Source organism: Notechis scutatus, chromosome 1 (genome assembly GCF_049901735.1).
Source record: "Notechis scutatus isolate UNSWTSFEM ecotype Mainland chromosome 1, rNotScu1.2, whole genome shotgun sequence".
Taxonomy (NCBI): domain Eukaryota; kingdom Metazoa; phylum Chordata; class Lepidosauria; order Squamata; family Elapidae; genus Notechis; species Notechis scutatus.
In genome coordinates, this window is record NC_142009.1 from 314,580,203 (window position 1) to 314,599,083 (window position 18,881).

The following is an 18,881-nucleotide window of genomic DNA, read 5'->3' on the forward strand; positions in this document are numbered from 1 at the left end:
GAGTAGAGGCAAAAGGGTGGGATTTGGATTAATGGAAAAATGTAGTGTCACCTGAAAAAATAAAGAGGATTAACAGTGAAACTTTGAAAAGACTCCCGAGGATACATTGTAACTGAAATCTTATTAAAAGAGACAGTAACCCACGGAAAGGAAAAGTAAAGGAAAGAAACAAGAAGGAACAGTTTGGGATCATTTAGTGATTTTAAAAAAAGTTTTTGGCATTGGTTTTTTCTTTCTTTTTCTGTTTTTACTTAAAGTCAATTGGGTGGTTGTTCAAAAGTGTTTAAAATGCCATCACTCCTGGAGGAATTGAAGATGAGTCTTAAAAAACAGAAAGAAGATGCAGAAAGGGGAGGAAGATTCTTTGGCTTCGTATTTGAATTTTTTGAAATGGAGATCCTGAACTATGAAAAGGAAAAGCTTCAAGAGCAAGAAGAAGGGTGGGACAAAGAAGAAGCCATTTTTCTTGGAAAAATACTTTATTAGTTTTACCTTTAAAAGCACAACACAACTACAAGTTATGTACAACAAAAAGACAAACAGGCCTTAGCATAGGCCAAGAGGGAAAGAGAGGAAAGCCTAAGAGAGGGAAAAGGGAAGAGTAAGGGAGGGGAAGGGTAGAGTAGGGAAAACAGTTAAAATAAAACCATATTTTGTGACTGTCTGTAAGATCCTTTCTTCTTCAAAAATATCATCGGCGGTGCTTTTCTTTATCTCTGCTTCGGAGGCCCTCGGCCATAGTTTTCCTAGAGGTGATCTATCTTTGGTTTAGCCAATTATACAAAGGATTCCAATTGTTGTAATAGGATGAGGATTCTTTATTTTTTAATGCCTTCTATCCCCACTGAACATATGGTTATTCAGAAAATTTTACAATGCGCCAAAATGGACAAACTAACCCAAGAAGAAGCCATTTTTAATGGTCAAATAATGCAAAGTGTGGTAATAAGGGGGAAAAGAGGGAAAGGAGTTAAAAGTTTGAGATCAATAGTCTGAAAAAGAAGTACAACAGCAAGGAGAAGCAGAAAAGAAAACTACAGAAGGGAAAATTAGAGAGAGAAGGGTATAAAAAAAGGGATGAGAAAAAGGGGGGAAAGATAGAAAGGGAAACAACTTATGAGGGACAAAAACAGGAAATAAAGAAAAAGGGGAAACGTACTAGGATTAAAGGTATCTGCTCAGCTAGAAAACACAGAGACAATGGTTAAATTAAGTTAAAAGTTAGGATTATGCAAAGGTACAAAAGATAGTGTTGTGACAGTAGAATACTGTAATGAGTTAGAAATGAAATAAGTAAATAATCTATGAGATAAAACTATATTGTTATTTAATGGTATGTTTATTTATAATTAATGCAATAATAAAGAAGAGAGGGAAACATTACAATTGTTTCTAAAGATCGATAAAATATTGAAAAGAAATGTGAAAGATTTATAAGGAAATTTATACCAGTTATTAGAATGAATTTGAATAATTATTTTGCTTATTAATAGTAAATAATTTATAAGATACAACTGTATGACTATCCAATGGTATGCTTATTAACAGTTAAGTAATAATGAAGAAGGGAGGGAAACATTTCAATTGTTCTCAAAGATTGATAGATATTGAAAAGAAACGTGAAAGATTTACAAGGTTCATACCAGTACTAGAATCAATTTGAATAACTATTTTGTGTACTAATGTTTATATATATATATATATATATATATATATATATATATATATATATATATATATATATATATATATATATATAATATAATATATATATATATATATATATATATATATATATATATATATATATATATATATATATATATATATATATTCTTAAGTTTTCAGTTGGTACTTACATGTATGGCATTCAGCTTTGTTCGGGTATTTTCCCACGTCATAGTAGTTGTGCTTTTAAAGTTGTAGCGACGTTTCGGCAGAATCTCATCTGCCATCATCAGGCTTCTGTATAGTGTTCATCTGTGAGTCAGGCTTTTACAGTGGTTTCAGATTTGAATTTGGGGCAGCCTATTGTTGTGCCAGAATGGTTTTTTCTTCATCCTGATTGGTTGAGAGTCTTGGTCTGTGTTCATTGGTCTTGGAGTTTGCTGTGTTCTGCTTGATTGGTGTTTCTAATATCTTCTGTCTGTTTTTTGGCTCTTTTTGTATTTTGATTGGCTGGCAACATTGTGTTACTTTATTGGAGGCCTTTAGTGCAGCTTGGCTTCGGGTAAATGGACGGCTATCATTAGTTAGGAAGCTAGGTTTCATCTGGGTGCCTGGTTGGGGTGTGTTTGAGCTGGAGGTATCAGGGGGGATCTGTTTGTGCCCAGGTGTTTGCCTGGCTTGTGGTGTGGAGATTTTTTTGTTTGTGAGTGCAGGCTTCCAAATGATTGACAGTCTGGTGGAATCATCTCTTCTGTTCATGCTTTCTGGTCTTTTTTCAATCTCTATGGCTTCTCTGATGATTCTGTGGCTGGGGTTTTCTATAGTGGCTAGGGTTTTGGTGCCATTGAAGTTGATGCTATGACCTGTGGCTTCCATGTGTTGGACTAGTGAGGAAGTGTGTTCCAGCTTTTTGACTGCATTTTTGTGTTCATCCAGGCGGGTACTTATTCTTCTATTGGTCTGTCCAATGTATGTGGCCGGGCATGATGCACAGACAAAAGTATAAGTACAATGAATAAAAAGATATAGAAATTTAGGTAAAAGAAATACAATTGAATAAGAAGAAAATGAGATAACCATAAAAGAAAATTGAGAGAAGTAAAGGGAGAAATAGTGAGAAGTTGGAAAAAGAGTAATAAGATACGAAGTTGAATACATAAGATGAATGTGCATATAAAATTGTGTCTGTATGGAAATGTGATAACCCGGAACCATGCTGTACTCAAATAAGATGTTTTATTTGTTTTGTTAAAACTCAATAAAACTTATTTTAAAAAAAGTTATGCTGGACTTCTGTGTGTGGTGGCCGAAGGTGTGATATGTTGTATCATTAAGAATTTGTCTATTTTCATTTGCCAATCCGCTGGTCCCATTTTTGCTAAGGTTTCCTTCGTGGACCTTACGGCTCTCTCTGCCAGCCCGTTATTCTGGGTGTGTCCAGGTGCTGATAATGCATGGCGGATTCCCTGTTCAGCTAGGAAACATTCAAAATTGTTTGCTGTGAATTGGGGCCCATTATCTGATACCACAACACCTGGTAACCCATGTGTGGCAAACAATTTCCTCAATACCTTAATCACAGCGTCTGCTGTGGTGGTTTTCATGATCGTTACTTCCACCCACTTTGAATATGCATCAACAGTTATTAGAAATGTTTGCCCCTGCATTGGCCCTGCCAGGTCTATATGTATTCTAGACCAAGGTGCTTTTGGTGATTCTCATTCTATGGTTGGTGCTGAAGGGGGTGCAGGTCTAGATTCCTGACAAGGCGTACAACCTGCAACCCATTTTTCAATTTCCTTATCCATTCCCGGCCACCAAGTATAACTTCTGGCTAATGCTTTCATTCTTACTATCCCTGGGTGGCCCTCATGCAACATTCTTAAGACTTGTTCTCTCAGCATCTCAGGTATCACAACTCTATCCCCCCACAACAAACACCCTTTAATTACAGACAGTTCATTTTGCTGAATTTTAAATGGTTTAAAGTCACCTTCCAGCACTTCTTCTGGCCATCCCCTCAACACCCAGTTTAAAATATGTGCCAGAGTTTTGTCTTTGGCTGAGTGTTTGGCTATCTCTGATGCTGTGATAGGGCCGGTGGCAATGTCTTCAATGAGGAGTGTGGATGTGGCTGGAGCTGGAGCTGGGTCTTCAACAGGTTCTAGAAGGGGGCAACGGCTGAGTGCATCTGCATGAGTTATGGTCTTGCCCGGTCGATGTATAAGGCGATAGTTATATGCAGCTAAGAAAACAGTCCATCTTATCATTCTAGGGGACAATATGTTTGGTGTTGGTTTGTTTCCTGCTATGATGCCTAGGAATGGTTTGTGGTCTGTGACTAGTTCAAATTGTCTCCCATAAAGATATTCATGAAAATGCTTAATGCCTGCTACTACAGCCAGTGCTTCCTTATCTAGCTGGCTGTAATTCCGTTCAGCTTTGGATAAAGTTTTTGAGTAGAAAGCAATGGGTGCTTTTCTGCTATTCGGGAATTTATGGCTGAGAACGGCCCCTACCCCAAAAGAAGATGCATCACATGTTAGTGAAAGAGGTAATGTTTCATTATATTGTACTAGAACACTGTTAGAAGTTAAGAGTCCTTTTATGGATTCAAATGCAGTTGCTTCTCTGTACCCCCAAGTCCATTCTGCATTTTTATCAAGAAGTCTGTGAAGTGGTTCAGCAACTGTCACTTTCTGTGGTAGAAAAATACTGTAAAAGTTTAAAAGTCCCAGGAAAGCCTGTAATTCTGTTTTGTTTGTTGGAGTGGGAGCTTCCTTAATTGCTTTTATTTTACTATTGGTGGGGTATATACCTGTCTCATCAATTAAATATCCCAGAAATTCAACACTTGGTACTGCTATGTGACATTTCTCTTTTTTGAGCTTAAGGCCAGCTTCTTGGAATCTGCTCACGACTAGCCTTAGTCTTTGTTTAAGTTGTTCTTTGTCCTCTGCTGCCACAAGGACACCATCAAAATAAGGTACCACCCCCACAATGCCCTGTAGTAGGCGTTCCATTAAGCTTTGAAATAGTCCAGGGGCTACGCTGACCCCAAATCGCAGTCTTTTGCATTTGAAAGCACCCCTGTGTGTTACAATGGTCTCAGCTTCTGCTGTTTCTTCATCCACAGGTAACTGCTGATAGACTTGAGCCAAGTCTAATTTGGCAAAAAAATTCCCTTTTCCTATTGAATGCAATAGATGTTGTACAACTGGCACTGGGTACATGATCTGTTGCAATGCCGTATTAATTGAAATTTTATAATTAGCACAGATTCTGATTGACCCATCTGGCTTAACTGGAGTGACTATAGGGTCTTCCACTTAGCGTGATCAACTGGCTCTAGTACTCCCTGGGCTATGAGTTTATCTAATTGTTCATCCACTTTGGGTCTCAAGGAGAAAGGGACTTGCCTTGGTTTTATTCTGACAGGGGGAACTTTTGGATCAAGGTTGAGGGAAATAGGGGTCCCCTTATACTTGCCTCCTTGAATTCAGTCTGCAGGTTCTCTCTCATTTGATTGTGCTCCTCTGCTTGCGTGGTGTGGATGGTCATCTCTACTCCTATGGCTCTAAACCATTCTATTCTGAGGAGGCTTGGTACTTCTTTGTCCACGATAGTTAAAGGCAATTGTGAAGTTTCTGAATTTTATTGGAAAAATTCCTCTTCCTAACAGGGGAATTCTGTTCCCTTGGAAATCTTTTAGTATTAAACGTTGTGGTTTTAGTTGTTGTCAAGTTATGCCAGGGATTGCTTCTTTTATAGTTGTCCAGGACACCATAGATATGTAGGATCCGGACTCAATTTCCATATCACAAGGTTTTTCTCCTATTATCACTGTGATGTTGAATTTCTTTGATTTATGGTGATCAGAATGCCCCACTATTGTGTGTTAATAGTCTCTGTCCTTCTCCATTCTATTCTCTTCCCTCCTGTAATTTGAATGAGGAGGTCTCTGAAATCCCCTTTGTTGTGGGCCACATGGATGATTAGGGAATCCTGCTTGTCTCTGACTGGGGTATGCTGGCAGATTTGCTCTGCATGCTTCAGCAATATGCCCCCTTCTCTCGCATCGGCGGCAGATCGTATCCCTGAATTTGCAAACCGCCCCGGGGTGGTTCCCTTTACAGCCTGGACACCATAGGGGTCTTTGGCTCATCCCTTGGGCCCACCCAATCAGGTTTTACTCTATGTATTTCTTCCTTCTCTTCTTCGGAGAGTTCTCCAATCTCCCCCTCTCCCTGATATTTGCTGGTCATCCCCCATGCTGAGTGAACGCTCTCGGATTTCTCAATTTTAGCTGCTGGTTTTTCCGAGATTTCTGCTGCTCAGGCTTCCTCTATTACTTCTTTTAAAGAGATGCTCTTTTTAGTTATCAACTTCCTTTGCAATCTCAGGTCCCTCCTTCCAAATACAATTCTATCTCTTAAAGTTATTCCCACATTTTCAAACTCACAGCCTGCAGCAATATCTCGTAGGTTTGTAAGGTAATCATTTATGGTCTCACCTGGTTTCTGTTCTCTGCGGTAAAAGTCAAGTCGGTGAGCCAGTGAGGATGCAGCGGGAGCATAATGTTCTTTTAACATCTTCTGTAATTCTTTCCATTCCATTGTTTCCACATCTTTGGGAGCAGCTAGGGTTCTAGCCATTTTGTAAAGGTGATTCCCACAATATCCCAGGAATAGTGAATGCAGTGAATTCACTTCTAAAAACATTCGAAATTGTCCCATGTACACGACCCAGTCATGCTTTTTTGGATCAAAAGGTTCTGGTTGAGCGTGGGTGGACATTCTGATGATCAGCACGGTGATAGCAGCGTTCAGTTGTTAGAATTTTCCGTCTTCACCTCATTTCCTTTGTTCTCTTCTAGAATCCCATCCTCGTCGCCAGTGTTATATATGGGCTATATTGAAGAGGCAGGACAACGGTAGAAGGAAAGGATTTCTTTATTTAGCTCTGAACAAAAGACTGCCGCCCAGTGTGCCTGCTGTTCTTTTTACAGGCTGCTGTCCACAATTTCTGTCCACAAATGAACTATGGCTGTTCATTTTCCCGCCTGGAAAATGAACCAATGGGGGAAGTCTGACATCACTGACTTTTCCCATTGAATATCTAACACTTATGTTGCAGTCTATGTGAACATATCACTGCATCAGATCACAGTGGAAAAGTATTATTAGAGATTGGAGTGTATGAAGTATTTCTGAAAATGAGAATCTAACCTAAGTAGTAATTAATTAATGCATAACTATATTTATAACTATAACAGAAAGGAAATGTATTTATAAGAAACACATTATAGGGATAGGTGAAGCTTAACACCTAATTAAGTACATTCTACCAGGAGAAAAGTCAAAGACCATGTGGTTTGTGCATATATGCATGGAAAGTTAGACAGAAATAAGTAACTTTAGATTAGTTGGGTGACTAACCCCACAGGGTTTTTTTTTGAGGAAAATAGGAGGAGGAAAATTAAGTATGTTTGCTATCTTGATTTATCTGTAAACATAATAAAACTGGGATAAAAATAAACAAAACATTTGCACAAAATAAATGCATTTTGTCTTCTAGCATCTAGGCAATGTTACAGAAGATCAAAAGCATACTGAACAGATGGAAGAGGATTCTAATATGATAGAAGAAAAAGCAAAAAATAGAGAAAGAAAGAAGGACTTTGATGAAAGGTGGCATTTTAAAATCAAATATATTGCATTAAAACATGAGTTATAAAGAGATTACTGAATGCTGAAATCTTTCTTGTCCAGAAGCTTTCCCGCTTACAAATTCATAAGAGTATTACAAATTGTATCTGCTTTACTTATTATTTTGCACAGAGATTTAAATACAGGTTTAAATACAGATTTTCAATATAATATTTACACATAAGTTGGCTATTACAGCAAGGTTTATATTATATGGTACTTTTCCTAATGTGAAAGTTCCCTTGCGGTGATTACCTTGGAATGGAATGGAATCATCTTACATTGCCTAAAAATATAAAAGGGCAATTGTATGAACCTGGTAAATGGAGTGACTTTTCTAGATCAAATCAGTTTGGGGGAAATAAAGGCGTGCATAAGTGCACCATCATGCCTACCGTCCCTGTCCTATTGTCTCCATTTATTCATACCTATTTCCTGTATTCTTACTCATGTTTATACTTATATCTATTTTCTTGTAAGCAATTGACAAATCAAATAAATAAATAAATAAAATAAAATATAGTCTAAATAATTATAGAATCTCTCTAGACAAGAAAATATCTCAACTTAAAAAGCAGATCCAGCTCCTAGATAACACATATTCACTCTAGGAACCAAAAGTAAGTAACATATGAATCCTCAAAGAGGCAATGTGGTTTTCCATTTGTTTTCTCCAATAATCAAAGAACATTTCCACATTAGTATTTTATATGGTATCTCTAATTTCTATTTTATGTTCCTTCTTCTGTTCCCATTCTAAAGCATTGGAAAAAATAGATAATACTTGAAGAAAGATAGTTAAAAGTAAACAAATAATCCTTCAAATCATAGCATCTTAATATTATTTAGCTATAAAATATTACGTTTATATATAATTTTTGCCTTTCATTAAACAAAATACACTGAGAGGAAAAACTAAAAAATCCCAACAAATTAAAGCTAAAAAGGTCAACAAGCCAAAAAGAAAACCAAAAGAAAAAGAAAAAAAGTGAGGACAGAACAAAAGTTGGGGTGCATTGTTTATCTTTTATTTATTTATGAATCAAATTTAGAAATTGCCCATCTGCCTCACAGAGATATCGATGCTAAATTAAAACTAATTATATTGTATAATAATGTATTGTTTTCAAAAAGAAAACTTTGTGTTAACAGTTTTAGTCACAGGTAGGTCAATAATTTTGTAACTATTTGGTATTTTTCCTTGGTTTTCATAATATCTATTAAGAAAATTGCTCAATAGACATTATCCAGTGAGGACTTTAGATAAGATTGTGCATTTTTGTATGTCCTTATCATTTATTTCAAAGTAAAGTAAAATACGTGTCTCAGATATTTCCATGTTTCTTTCATTGATTTAAAATTTTCTTTCAGCTTGTTCAAAGAGAGTCAACCTTTATTGAAAAAGAAAGAACAAACGTATAAACCATTTAATCTACCTAGCATTTTTCAGAAATTAGTTCAAAGCGTACCAACTGTGAAACCACAATTTCAGATCACAGACAGAGGTAACAAAATATTAAGAGATTTAGCTGTGAGATTTTTAGGTGAATAAAAATAAATGTGCTACATGTTCATAATGAGCTGTATTTCAGTTCATAATCTGTATATGAATACTCAGTTGTCTGCAAACAGAGTTTTGTAGAAAGAATTGTGTTAAGTCTAGTTAAGAAACAGCCTTAAAATAATATCAAATATGAAAAAAATATAGAAGGAAACAAAACTTTTTGCCCAAAAAAGCATTGATACAGTATTATTAGTACTGGACTTGCAGTATATTTTTATTCATTTCTAACAGCAGCATCAGAACAATACAACAATACTGTATTGAGCTCAAAATTTCCATTGCTAAGCAAGGCAGTTGTATAGTGAGTTTTGTCCCATTTTTACAAACTTTTTACCACAGTTGTTAAGTGAATCACTGCAGTTGTAAGTAAATCATGCAGTCATTCAATGAAATCTGGCTTCTCCCATTGTCTTTGCTTGTCAGAAGCCAGATGTGGAGGTTTCAAGGTTTCTGATCCAAGACAGTGCAACTGTCATAAATACATGCCAGTTGCCAAGTGCCCAAATTTTGATCATGTGATCTTGAGGATGCTGCAATGGCCGTAATAAGAAAACTTGTTATTAGTCATTTTTCCAGTGCCATTGTAAGTCTGAACAGTTACTAAATGAATGTTTGTAAGTCAAGGACTACTTTTACAGTCTCTGTGACTCGGGTGACATACAAAATAAATACATACATATATATACAAACATAGATAGAATATTAGATATTCCATCTATGGATAGTGCTGGTTATTATTGCTATATGTGTACCATTTCCCCTACAGCATATATACAACCTGTGATATGACTTACCTGTGTCTTTAAATATTTATATATACATTTGAATATTATAGAATATATTAAGATATTTCTCTGCATAATTTGATATCTTTATTGCAGGAAGTACAGATGTTTCTATATCAAGTTATACTGGAACTAGTTAGTCAAATACAACTGACTGGGTTCTGTTTTCTATGGTGATGTGCCATTTTTCCCTTTCAAGGGAGAGAGACAAAGTCCTACTCTGAACAGATAGAGCTATTTTGCCAATTTATCCTCTTACAAGAAAGAAATGTCACATCCTTTGTGGGCATAGCTTTCCAAGAGCCTGCCATAGGGTTTTAAGCTAAATGTGTCATTACCATCTCAAACTGAACATGGACAAGATGGTTGTACTTCCAAAATCTAAATCGACACAGAATGTTTCTTAAAATCTTTTATCAGTATAGCCAATCAACATTTGTAATTTTTACTTGATGAATATGTCCGTTCTTCATGGCTGAATAATTGTAGTAGAATGCTGGCCAGATCATATCCATATTGTTCTGTTGTTCTGGGCCTCACTGAACTACCCTTAGTGCCCTCTGTTTTTAGTCCCTGTACTACCTGGATGTTTGCAGAAGGTCAGCACAAGTTGTATCAGCATGAAATTTGTAATCCCTATAGCTGATTCATTCACTGACAAACCATATGCAACAAGTAATCCTTAATGGTACTATATCTACATGGAGAGAAGTAAGCAGTGGGGTGCCCCAAGGTTCCATCTTACACCCAGTATTTTTCAATATCTTCATAAATGACTTAGATGCGGGAATAGAAGGAGATCTATTCAAATTTTCAGATGACACTAAGCTGTGAGAAATAGCCAACACCCTAGAAGACAAGCTCACGATCCAAAAAGATCTTGACAAACTTGAACAATGGGCCCTATCCAACAAAATGAAATTTAATGTGGAGAAAGCAAGGTTTTACACCTGGACAGAAAAAAGGTACACGTACAGATTTGGCAAAACCTGGCTCAAAAACAGTAGCTGTAAGAGGGACTTTGGAGTCCTAGTGGATGATCACTTAAATATGAATCAGTAGTGTGCAGAGGCAGCCAAAAAAGCTAATAAAATCCTTGGTTGTATAAACAGAGGCATAGAATCAAAATAGTATGAAATATTAGCACAACTTTGCAAAGCCTTAGTAAGACCACACCTGGAATACTGCATCCAGTTTTGGTCACCACATTACAAAAAGATGTTGAGATTTAGGGAAAAGTGCAAAAAGAGCAACTAATATGATTAAAGACCTGGAGACTAAAACATATGAAGAATGGTCATAGGGTTTGGGTTTGGCTAGTCTAGAGAAAAGAAGGACTAATGGGGACATGATAGCAGTATTCCAGTATTTGAAAAGCTGTCACAAAGAATCAATTTATTTTCCAAAGCACCAAAGGGCAGGGCAAGAAACAATGGATGGAAACTAATCAAGGAAAGAAGCAACCTGGAATTAAGGAAAAACTTCCTAACAGTAAGGACAATTAACCAGTGGAACAGCTTGCCTTCAGAGTTTGTAGGTGCTTCATCACTGGAGGTTTTTAAGAAGAGACTGGACAGTCGCTTGTCTGAAATGGTATGGGGTCTCCTGCTTGAGCAGGGAACTGGACTAGAAGACCTGCAAGGATCCTTGCAGGTCTATTCTGATTGATTGATTGATTTCCTACTGGTCCAGCTTCTGCCTTGATTCATTGCAGACACCTTCTCTCCTAACATGTTAACAGGTTATATTTGAACCATGGTGGAATAAAGGGGAAACTCTCTGTTAACATTGCGTCAGTTAAAAAAAAAATAAGGCAAAATATGGCCAAAAAGTTGTTGCCAAGACAATTTTGTGTTATGGTGGGTGCAAATAGCAAAAACCCTTACTCCAATATTGTAATCTTTTTTACCATAAAATGACTACTACTATATTATTCCTATGTGAGAATCAGCTGAATAACATAGAGCTCATAATCTTATATAATACAGGTGCAGAAAAGAAAGAGGATCTGGCAGGGCATTCAGCAGTGACTAGTATATATTTCAACCATATGGAAAATGAAAATCAGGTATGCAAACAAAAAGCAGAATGACTAATATGCATCCATTAGTTCAGCATAATAAAATGTATTTTAAAAAATGTAGTACATCTAAAGATAATTTTGCAAAAATATTTCTGTTTTCAGTTTATTGGGATTCTTTTTGTCTTCTAAGTCAACATGTGGTCAGTATGGGCAGATCTATCTATTGTATGAAATCCTTTAGATCAATTGCATTTTGTTTCCTTTTAAATACAGTATAGTATAGTACACAAATTCATAGGAAAAACAGGAAAGTTATTTGAAAGATATGTTGTCACAGTATACAGGGTCCAAGCATCCAATGTTCAATTCTTAAAGACATGCTAAAAATAAAATAAATAAAAACAATTAAAAATACAGGATTTTCACTACAACAGTTTTCCTTCTAACAAAATGGATAAGGAATGTAGTAGCAGGGAGGAATAAGGTCACTTGAGTATTATTTTTAGGAGAATGAATGGGTCTTCTATCAGAATTTTATACTACTCTTAATTTGAAATACATATTGTTTTGTTTTAGAAATGTGATAATTCAGAAACCAATATTGTAGAAACAGATTCACCTATAACAAATGATCCCAAGGAAATATCAAATAGGTAATTTTTCAATCATCCTATCTTCATTAATAATATATAGTTTATGAAAATATATGAAAATATTTCTGCTGATGTAAATTAATTATTTTCTTAATTGTTTCAGATTATTAGCTAATCAGAAGAACACACTTACTAAACAATGCTTTAACATTGAAAATACAAAAGGTAAAAACTAACTAAAATATGCATTATATATACTGCTGTTTACTATTATGGTAGCTGATGATAAAACAGATTTTATTAGAAAAGAGATGAAAATAGTTTATTCTCCATACTCTTTAGGAAGATTGGGAGACTCATTATAACTTATTTGAAGCAATATAAGTGATTTTGTATAAATATTACTAAATAATATTTTATTAGCTAGAGCAGTTAAAATCATATTTATACATTTGTATTACTGTTTTTATCACCAGTTATTTAATCTTTTAGTTTTTATTATATTTTATTGTAAACTGTATTGTTATAATATGGTATAGGTCAAAAATTTAATATATTATTTTAGATTTTATTACTCTCAATCAAATATATTTTCAACATTTTACATATAAGTGTGAAAAAACAATCATAAGTCACTTTTTCAATGTGCTGTAACTTTGAATGGAAACTAAATGAACTGTTGTAAGTCAAAGACTACCTGTATAAATAAATACTTGTATGTGCTGTTATGCCAAAGTCAACAATGACTGCTATTTTGTACACCTAATGTTCCACATTTTATTGTTTATTAATTACACACAAGATGTGACGTCTCTCATTAATGTGGAATATACCTGCTTAATCAAGCACCATTTCTAGGGCTGTGCAAATTCTTTGAAACAGGTTCTTTGGAACACATGACTTTTTTGTATTGTTAAAGCAAATTTGTCTTTTTTCCAAGCTTACACAACTGCTGTTAAAACTGCTTCTATTGTCTCATTGTATTTTGGATGCAAAGCCTGTGTGTTCTGAAAGATCTGTTTCAAAGGATTTGCATAGCCCTAAGTTGGAAGAAATATCCATCTGATTCAGTTTCAAGCTGGGAGAAAGACATTGGAAACATGGAGGCTGATTGGAAAGATGGTTTAATGAGGAACAGAACCACCAGTGTTTATGGTTCTGGTGCAGCTGACAAAATGGAGTTGAGAGTGGGGGCAAGGCTTTATACCTTCTTTGGGCTTTGTACAGGCTGTTCCTGTACAAAAACATGTCCTTTAATATTCTATTGGTGGTTGTCAAATTCCTATGGGGTCATGTAGGGGTTATGTAGGGGTCATAGCTGGCTCTATAGGCAAAAGGGGAAATGCAAATCCTAGGTACTTGTCTAATCTAGTCAACCTCTGGCTTATTGTTTATTTAAGCTCCCAGGTAAAGTTTGGATTGCTCTGGGATGGTACAATGAAGAGGCTTGTGTTTTGAAAGGGTGTTGGGCAATTCCTATTGTGGCTTAATGGCTTTTGTCCTGTTTTGGAATTTGAGTGAGGGGCTGCTTCTAATCCTACATTCTACCTTTGTTCAGACTTTGCTGAAGGGAGTTTCAAAATATCATGTCTTGAATGAATTTCTGCCTGCGGTATTTGCTTTACTTATGAATTTAGCTCTCTAGATACTTGTCTTCCTCTTTCAATAAGCTCTTCACCTCTTAAATGTTGGCATCTGCTGTGGGCTATTTAGAAAAACTTGGGGGTTGCTTCCTGCTTATAAAAATATGTTTCTACATTTCTCTGTTAGGGAAATATAATATTCTGCCTTTCTTAATATTTCCCAAAATATTTCATTCTTCTAGAAGGAGGGGGGCTTCCCACAATTACATCCTATTGCTATTGTTATACTAGAATTATATCCCATAATTCTTTTGGTTGCTCAAGGTAGCATAATTTTATTTATTTATTTCATATGTGTAACAGAATACAGCATTATTGCAAAAAAAATTTAAAAGCATATAAAATGTGTTTCAAAATATAAAAGCAGAACAGTGAATTGTTTTAAAAATGCACAATATGAATGATGAGTAAAATTATGAATAAAATTAAATTATATATAAACATTTACTAGAGTGGCTAAGCTTATGGCCAGATATCTAGATTGTTTAGCTATTAGGCAACATACCTAGGTAACATACTTAGGGATCACCCTTCATTTTATCTCCTCAATCAAGAACTCTTCATGAGAGATTGGGTTGAAAGATTGACTGGCACAGAGTTACCCTCTGAAATGCCATGATAAAATGAGCCTGAATCACAGTGGCTCCAATCCAGCACCTTTACCATTATACTGCATTAGTGAGTTGTAGTACTGCACATATCGGAGTGAGGCAAGAAATGAATTAAGTATGAATGGCTGCTTTGGGTAAAGTGAGGTCGTCTTCTTTTCCTTCTCAACTGATCTTACAATGCTTTGCTCTTCACCTTGTTATACTCTACATCAGATCCCCAAGATCTTAAGCCGGGCATTGGAGTATTTTGCCTCTCATCCTCTCATTTCATACATTCATTTTTTATTGTCTGGTTGCGAAACCCCTTCTAGGTGCTGAATTTCCCATGGGTCCACAATTTCAGGGAAATAAATCAAGTGATGGATTGTTGTTTGGTATTCTGCTCCCTGTATCTTACAATCTTTCTTACATTGATGCTAAAAGCTGATATACAGCTACATGGCTGGAATATAGCAACATGTGTTTCTCTTTTTCAAGAACGTACCAGTAGAATCACTAATCCTACACCATCTTGATTTTTATAAAATATAATTTTCTATGGTAGGAAAAAAGGCTGACTACAAACAAAAAGAAAACAAATCAATGGATTCTGCGGCTATATCTCAAGTTAGTTTATTTTTTTGTTATATTGTTCTATTAAATGATTTTCAATAATTTTGAAAACCAGATATATGCTAATGTTAATTGATTTGATGTTTGATGCTTTAAATTCCTTACATTGTACTTTTTTGGAAAGCAGTTGGTTGAGAAAAATGTTCTTCATATAATATACCTGCACAGAAGACTAACAACTTCAAGTGTATGTAGATTTCTCTCTGAAGAAACACTTCAGTTCTTTATACCTTCATATATCATTTATGTACTGATTTTACAAATTTGGATAGTGGTTTGGATGGTGAGATGGGTGGCATATAAATTAAAAAATTCATTTATAAAATAAATAAATAAATTTATATCTTTCAACTTTCATATTATTGCTCCAAAAAGATATAGTTGAACATTTTTTAAAGCCCTGAATATATTTGTGGTAGTCATTATTTCTTCAAATATGATATAGCAGTATTTTCTTAAACAGGACAGGCAGACAGAAAATTCTACTAAACCTGGATATTATTCTTCAACAAGAGATGCAGATACTGCAGAAACTCCAGGGTTAATAACTCTAGAGCCAAACATTCTTCCAAAAACTCCTGACTCTGGTGAGATGAGAACTCCATTTGAACTGTAAGCATTGTTCATTCAAAGTTTATTACTGCATCAAATTTTGCCTTTCTTCAGGATCTTTCTGATTTTTAACTTCCACTTAAAATTCATATCGTCTTCTCTTTCATTGTACTAGATTTCCACCAGAAAGTGAAGGATTGCTGGTCAAGTCACCTGCTTTTTCTTTTCTTGCTGGGTTTGCCTCAAAGTCACAGTCACCTGGATTTAATCTTTTTGATTTTTCTGCATTTGAAACTGAGAGTTCATTAGACCAGGTAATAATAAATGTTTAGAGTGCATAGCTAGTTTTTATGGTGATTAATCTATTCACAAGGGAAACCTGGTATTTTTGTTAATGGTTTAGACTAGAATTGACAAGATTCAGATAGAAATCCTAACTTCTTGGATAAAAGAGGAAAGAATAATCATGATCAGTAATGTGAAAGAAAACCAATAAAGAGGTGCCAAAGCCAAGGAACAGAGAGCAAAAGGCCTGGTTGATACATAGACCATGACCTGGCTTCGCTCTTGCCACTACCGTTCCCTCCTGCCATAGTTCAGGTCACCATTCCACAGTGCTCCTTATTGGATGGTACATCACCATTTTTATATTTGATTATATATGCAAGTTAGCATTACTGTTTATGCTATGCTTATGTCCTTCATTTGACTTTATATATATCCTGTTATTCTGCTCTGTTCAATGTGCAGTTGCAAGGATTCAACTCACTTTGTTGAGAAACTCAATAAATTCAGTTCTGGTGATAGATTGATTGGTTTTGATGTGGTCTCATTCTTCACCAAATATCAAGGAGACCACATCAAAGCTAATCAAATTATCAGCAAAATTCAAGAAGACATTGCTATATGTTAAGAGAGTATTTCCTGAAGATACCAGAAACCTCTTCCATCATTGCCTCATGTACAGCTACATACAATATAACAATGAATTTTATGAGCAAAATGAGGAAATTGCCATGGGAAACCAATTGAGCCTAGGCATAACCAATTTCTACATGAAGAAATTCAAACAAAGGGAATGGGATACTGACCCCATAAAGACATCCACTTGGTTCTGGTATTTGAATGCCACTTTTGTGATTTGGAGTCCTGGTAAAGAAGTAAAAAATCCCTAAAATATCTGAATAGTCTCTTCCAGAGTGCACTACTGGATGAAAGATCAGGCAAGGGACAGATTGTCATGGAGAAAGTCTATCTATGTGGTTACTAAGAGTCAACAGTAACTTGATGGAACATAATCAATCAATCAATCAATCAATCAATAGTTTAGGAAAAATATGAGAAAACAAGGGATAGGATGGAAATGTAAATAATTATTCCTGGTACATAGAACATGCTTAGAAAGAAATTAGAGTATGGGACCACTAATTAAGGTGAATAATTCAGGTCAGACAAAATAACCCCACATAATTAACTACGGATTTGCTTCCACAAGCTGTGCTGATTATCTTTAATTTGTTAGAGAGGTATTAAACACATTTTAAAATGATAAGTTCTGTTACAGAGATTCTCGGACTGATGCTATGACCCCCCCATGATCCCCACCCCATGAATAAAGCTAATGAATTCTTCTTTGGTATTATTGAGAGTGCCAGTGGCCAGTTTAGCACTGACTATGCTCTTATCTCATTTCTTATCCCATTTGTCCGTACATATACCTAATGTGCCATTTTCTAATGAATTCATTTGGTCTTTTAGTTAGGTGAAAGCTGCTCTGCTGGAAATATAAATCCAATTTCTCCACACAAAGGTATTGGTAAGTGTTCATGGTAGAAATATGTTGTGACTAGCTGTTGTTTGTTCATAAATTACTGAAGAGCATTTATATTGAAAGCCAGACTATAACTTTATCTTTTAAACAAAAATATTTTAAAAAGAGCTCCATCAAATGCTATCTCCCCCAATTTATAATATTTCTGGAGAATTTCAAGTCTCGTGTTATTATTAACAATGGTGTTTTGTTTTTTTATTTTAATAATGGCTTATAATCATTATTCATATGGTATTGATATATATTGCATCAAATGTTAATTCAGAGTATTATTCTATTCAAGGAGATTTCTTTGGGAAAATGGACACTGAAGACTCATTTACATTTGCATTTCCAACAGTTCCTTCTACTCAGGTGTTTCAAGATGGGAAAGAAGACTTTAATTTTCCTTTTGCTTTTGGATCATCTGAGCAATCCACTCTAAAAGGTTTTCAATCTGCCTCAGAAAACAGAAAGCCATTTTCACTTTTCTGAATTTATCCTTAGTTGCATTGTAATATTCTACATAAAACAAGAAAAAATAATGGAAGAAAGAGAATGTAAATATTTTTCATCCATGGTGACATGTTTTCATTATATTCTTTTTCAGTTTTTAAATAGTTCTTCGTTAAAAGTAAAAGGCATCTGTTCTATTTGTTTAAGTGTATAATGCATTTTATTCTGGGGCATACAGTGTAAGCTTCTAAATCTAAATTTGCACACTAGCCTTTTCAACTGTTTGCTTATGTTGACAAAAGAATGATCTGTTTATTTCTGTAACGACACCAGGAATATAAAAGCGGTTTTGATAAAGTTTTTATAGTTAATAATGGCAAAATTGTTTCTCTTTGTTCCATTGCTATATATAAGATTATATTGTCACATTGTTATATATTTTACATATAAGCAAAATATTGTTTTCAACATTTTAAAACATGAATTCTTAGAAAATGTTATAGTATAAAACAATTTAAATTGAAATAAAGTTTTATTGCCATATTAAAACTTCACATTTCTTCAAATCTGGAAAGAGGGGACATTAAAATAACTTCTATGAACTGGTCTATTTTCAAGACTACAAAATATGATCCGATTAGCCAACAGATTATGGGACAAAGAAATCAACATATCTCTTTAATACTGCATTTCTTTTAATTAGCTTATCTTCCAATCAAAGGTATTCGAGGGAGAGGCAAAACAAACCACAAAATACATATTGGAATATTACAATACAAACTCTGCCCCTTATGCACTGGTGTGTAATTTTACAATGCTAGTGAAAATGGGTGATGTGAAAATGGGTGGTGCTTAT

At 35.0% G+C, this 18,881-nt stretch overlaps 1 protein-coding gene across 1 annotated transcript in view; it reads left to right on the plus strand.

Annotated features, from left to right (window-relative positions):
• Positions 1 to 18,470, plus strand: part of C1H14orf39 (chromosome 1 C14orf39 homolog) — a 38,612-nt gene extending 20,142 nt beyond the window's left edge. Inside the window, exons 10-19 of the mRNA XM_087963822.1 lie at positions 7,246 to 7,358; positions 8,748 to 8,881; positions 11,714 to 11,793; positions 12,325 to 12,401; positions 12,505 to 12,566; positions 15,140 to 15,201; positions 15,671 to 15,819; positions 15,935 to 16,073; positions 17,518 to 17,575; positions 17,874 to 18,470. Of these exons, the coding sequence (XP_087819948.1) occupies positions 7,246 to 7,358; positions 8,748 to 8,881; positions 11,714 to 11,793; positions 12,325 to 12,401; positions 12,505 to 12,566; positions 15,140 to 15,201; positions 15,671 to 15,819; positions 15,935 to 16,073; positions 17,518 to 17,575; positions 17,874 to 18,064 (1,065 nt within the window). The 3' untranslated portion in view covers positions 18,065 to 18,470. The remainder of the gene's footprint in view (positions 1 to 7,245; positions 7,359 to 8,747; positions 8,882 to 11,713; positions 11,794 to 12,324; positions 12,402 to 12,504; positions 12,567 to 15,139; positions 15,202 to 15,670; positions 15,820 to 15,934; positions 16,074 to 17,517; positions 17,576 to 17,873) is intronic.
• The last annotated feature ends 411 nt before the right edge of the window (positions 18,471 to 18,881 follow it).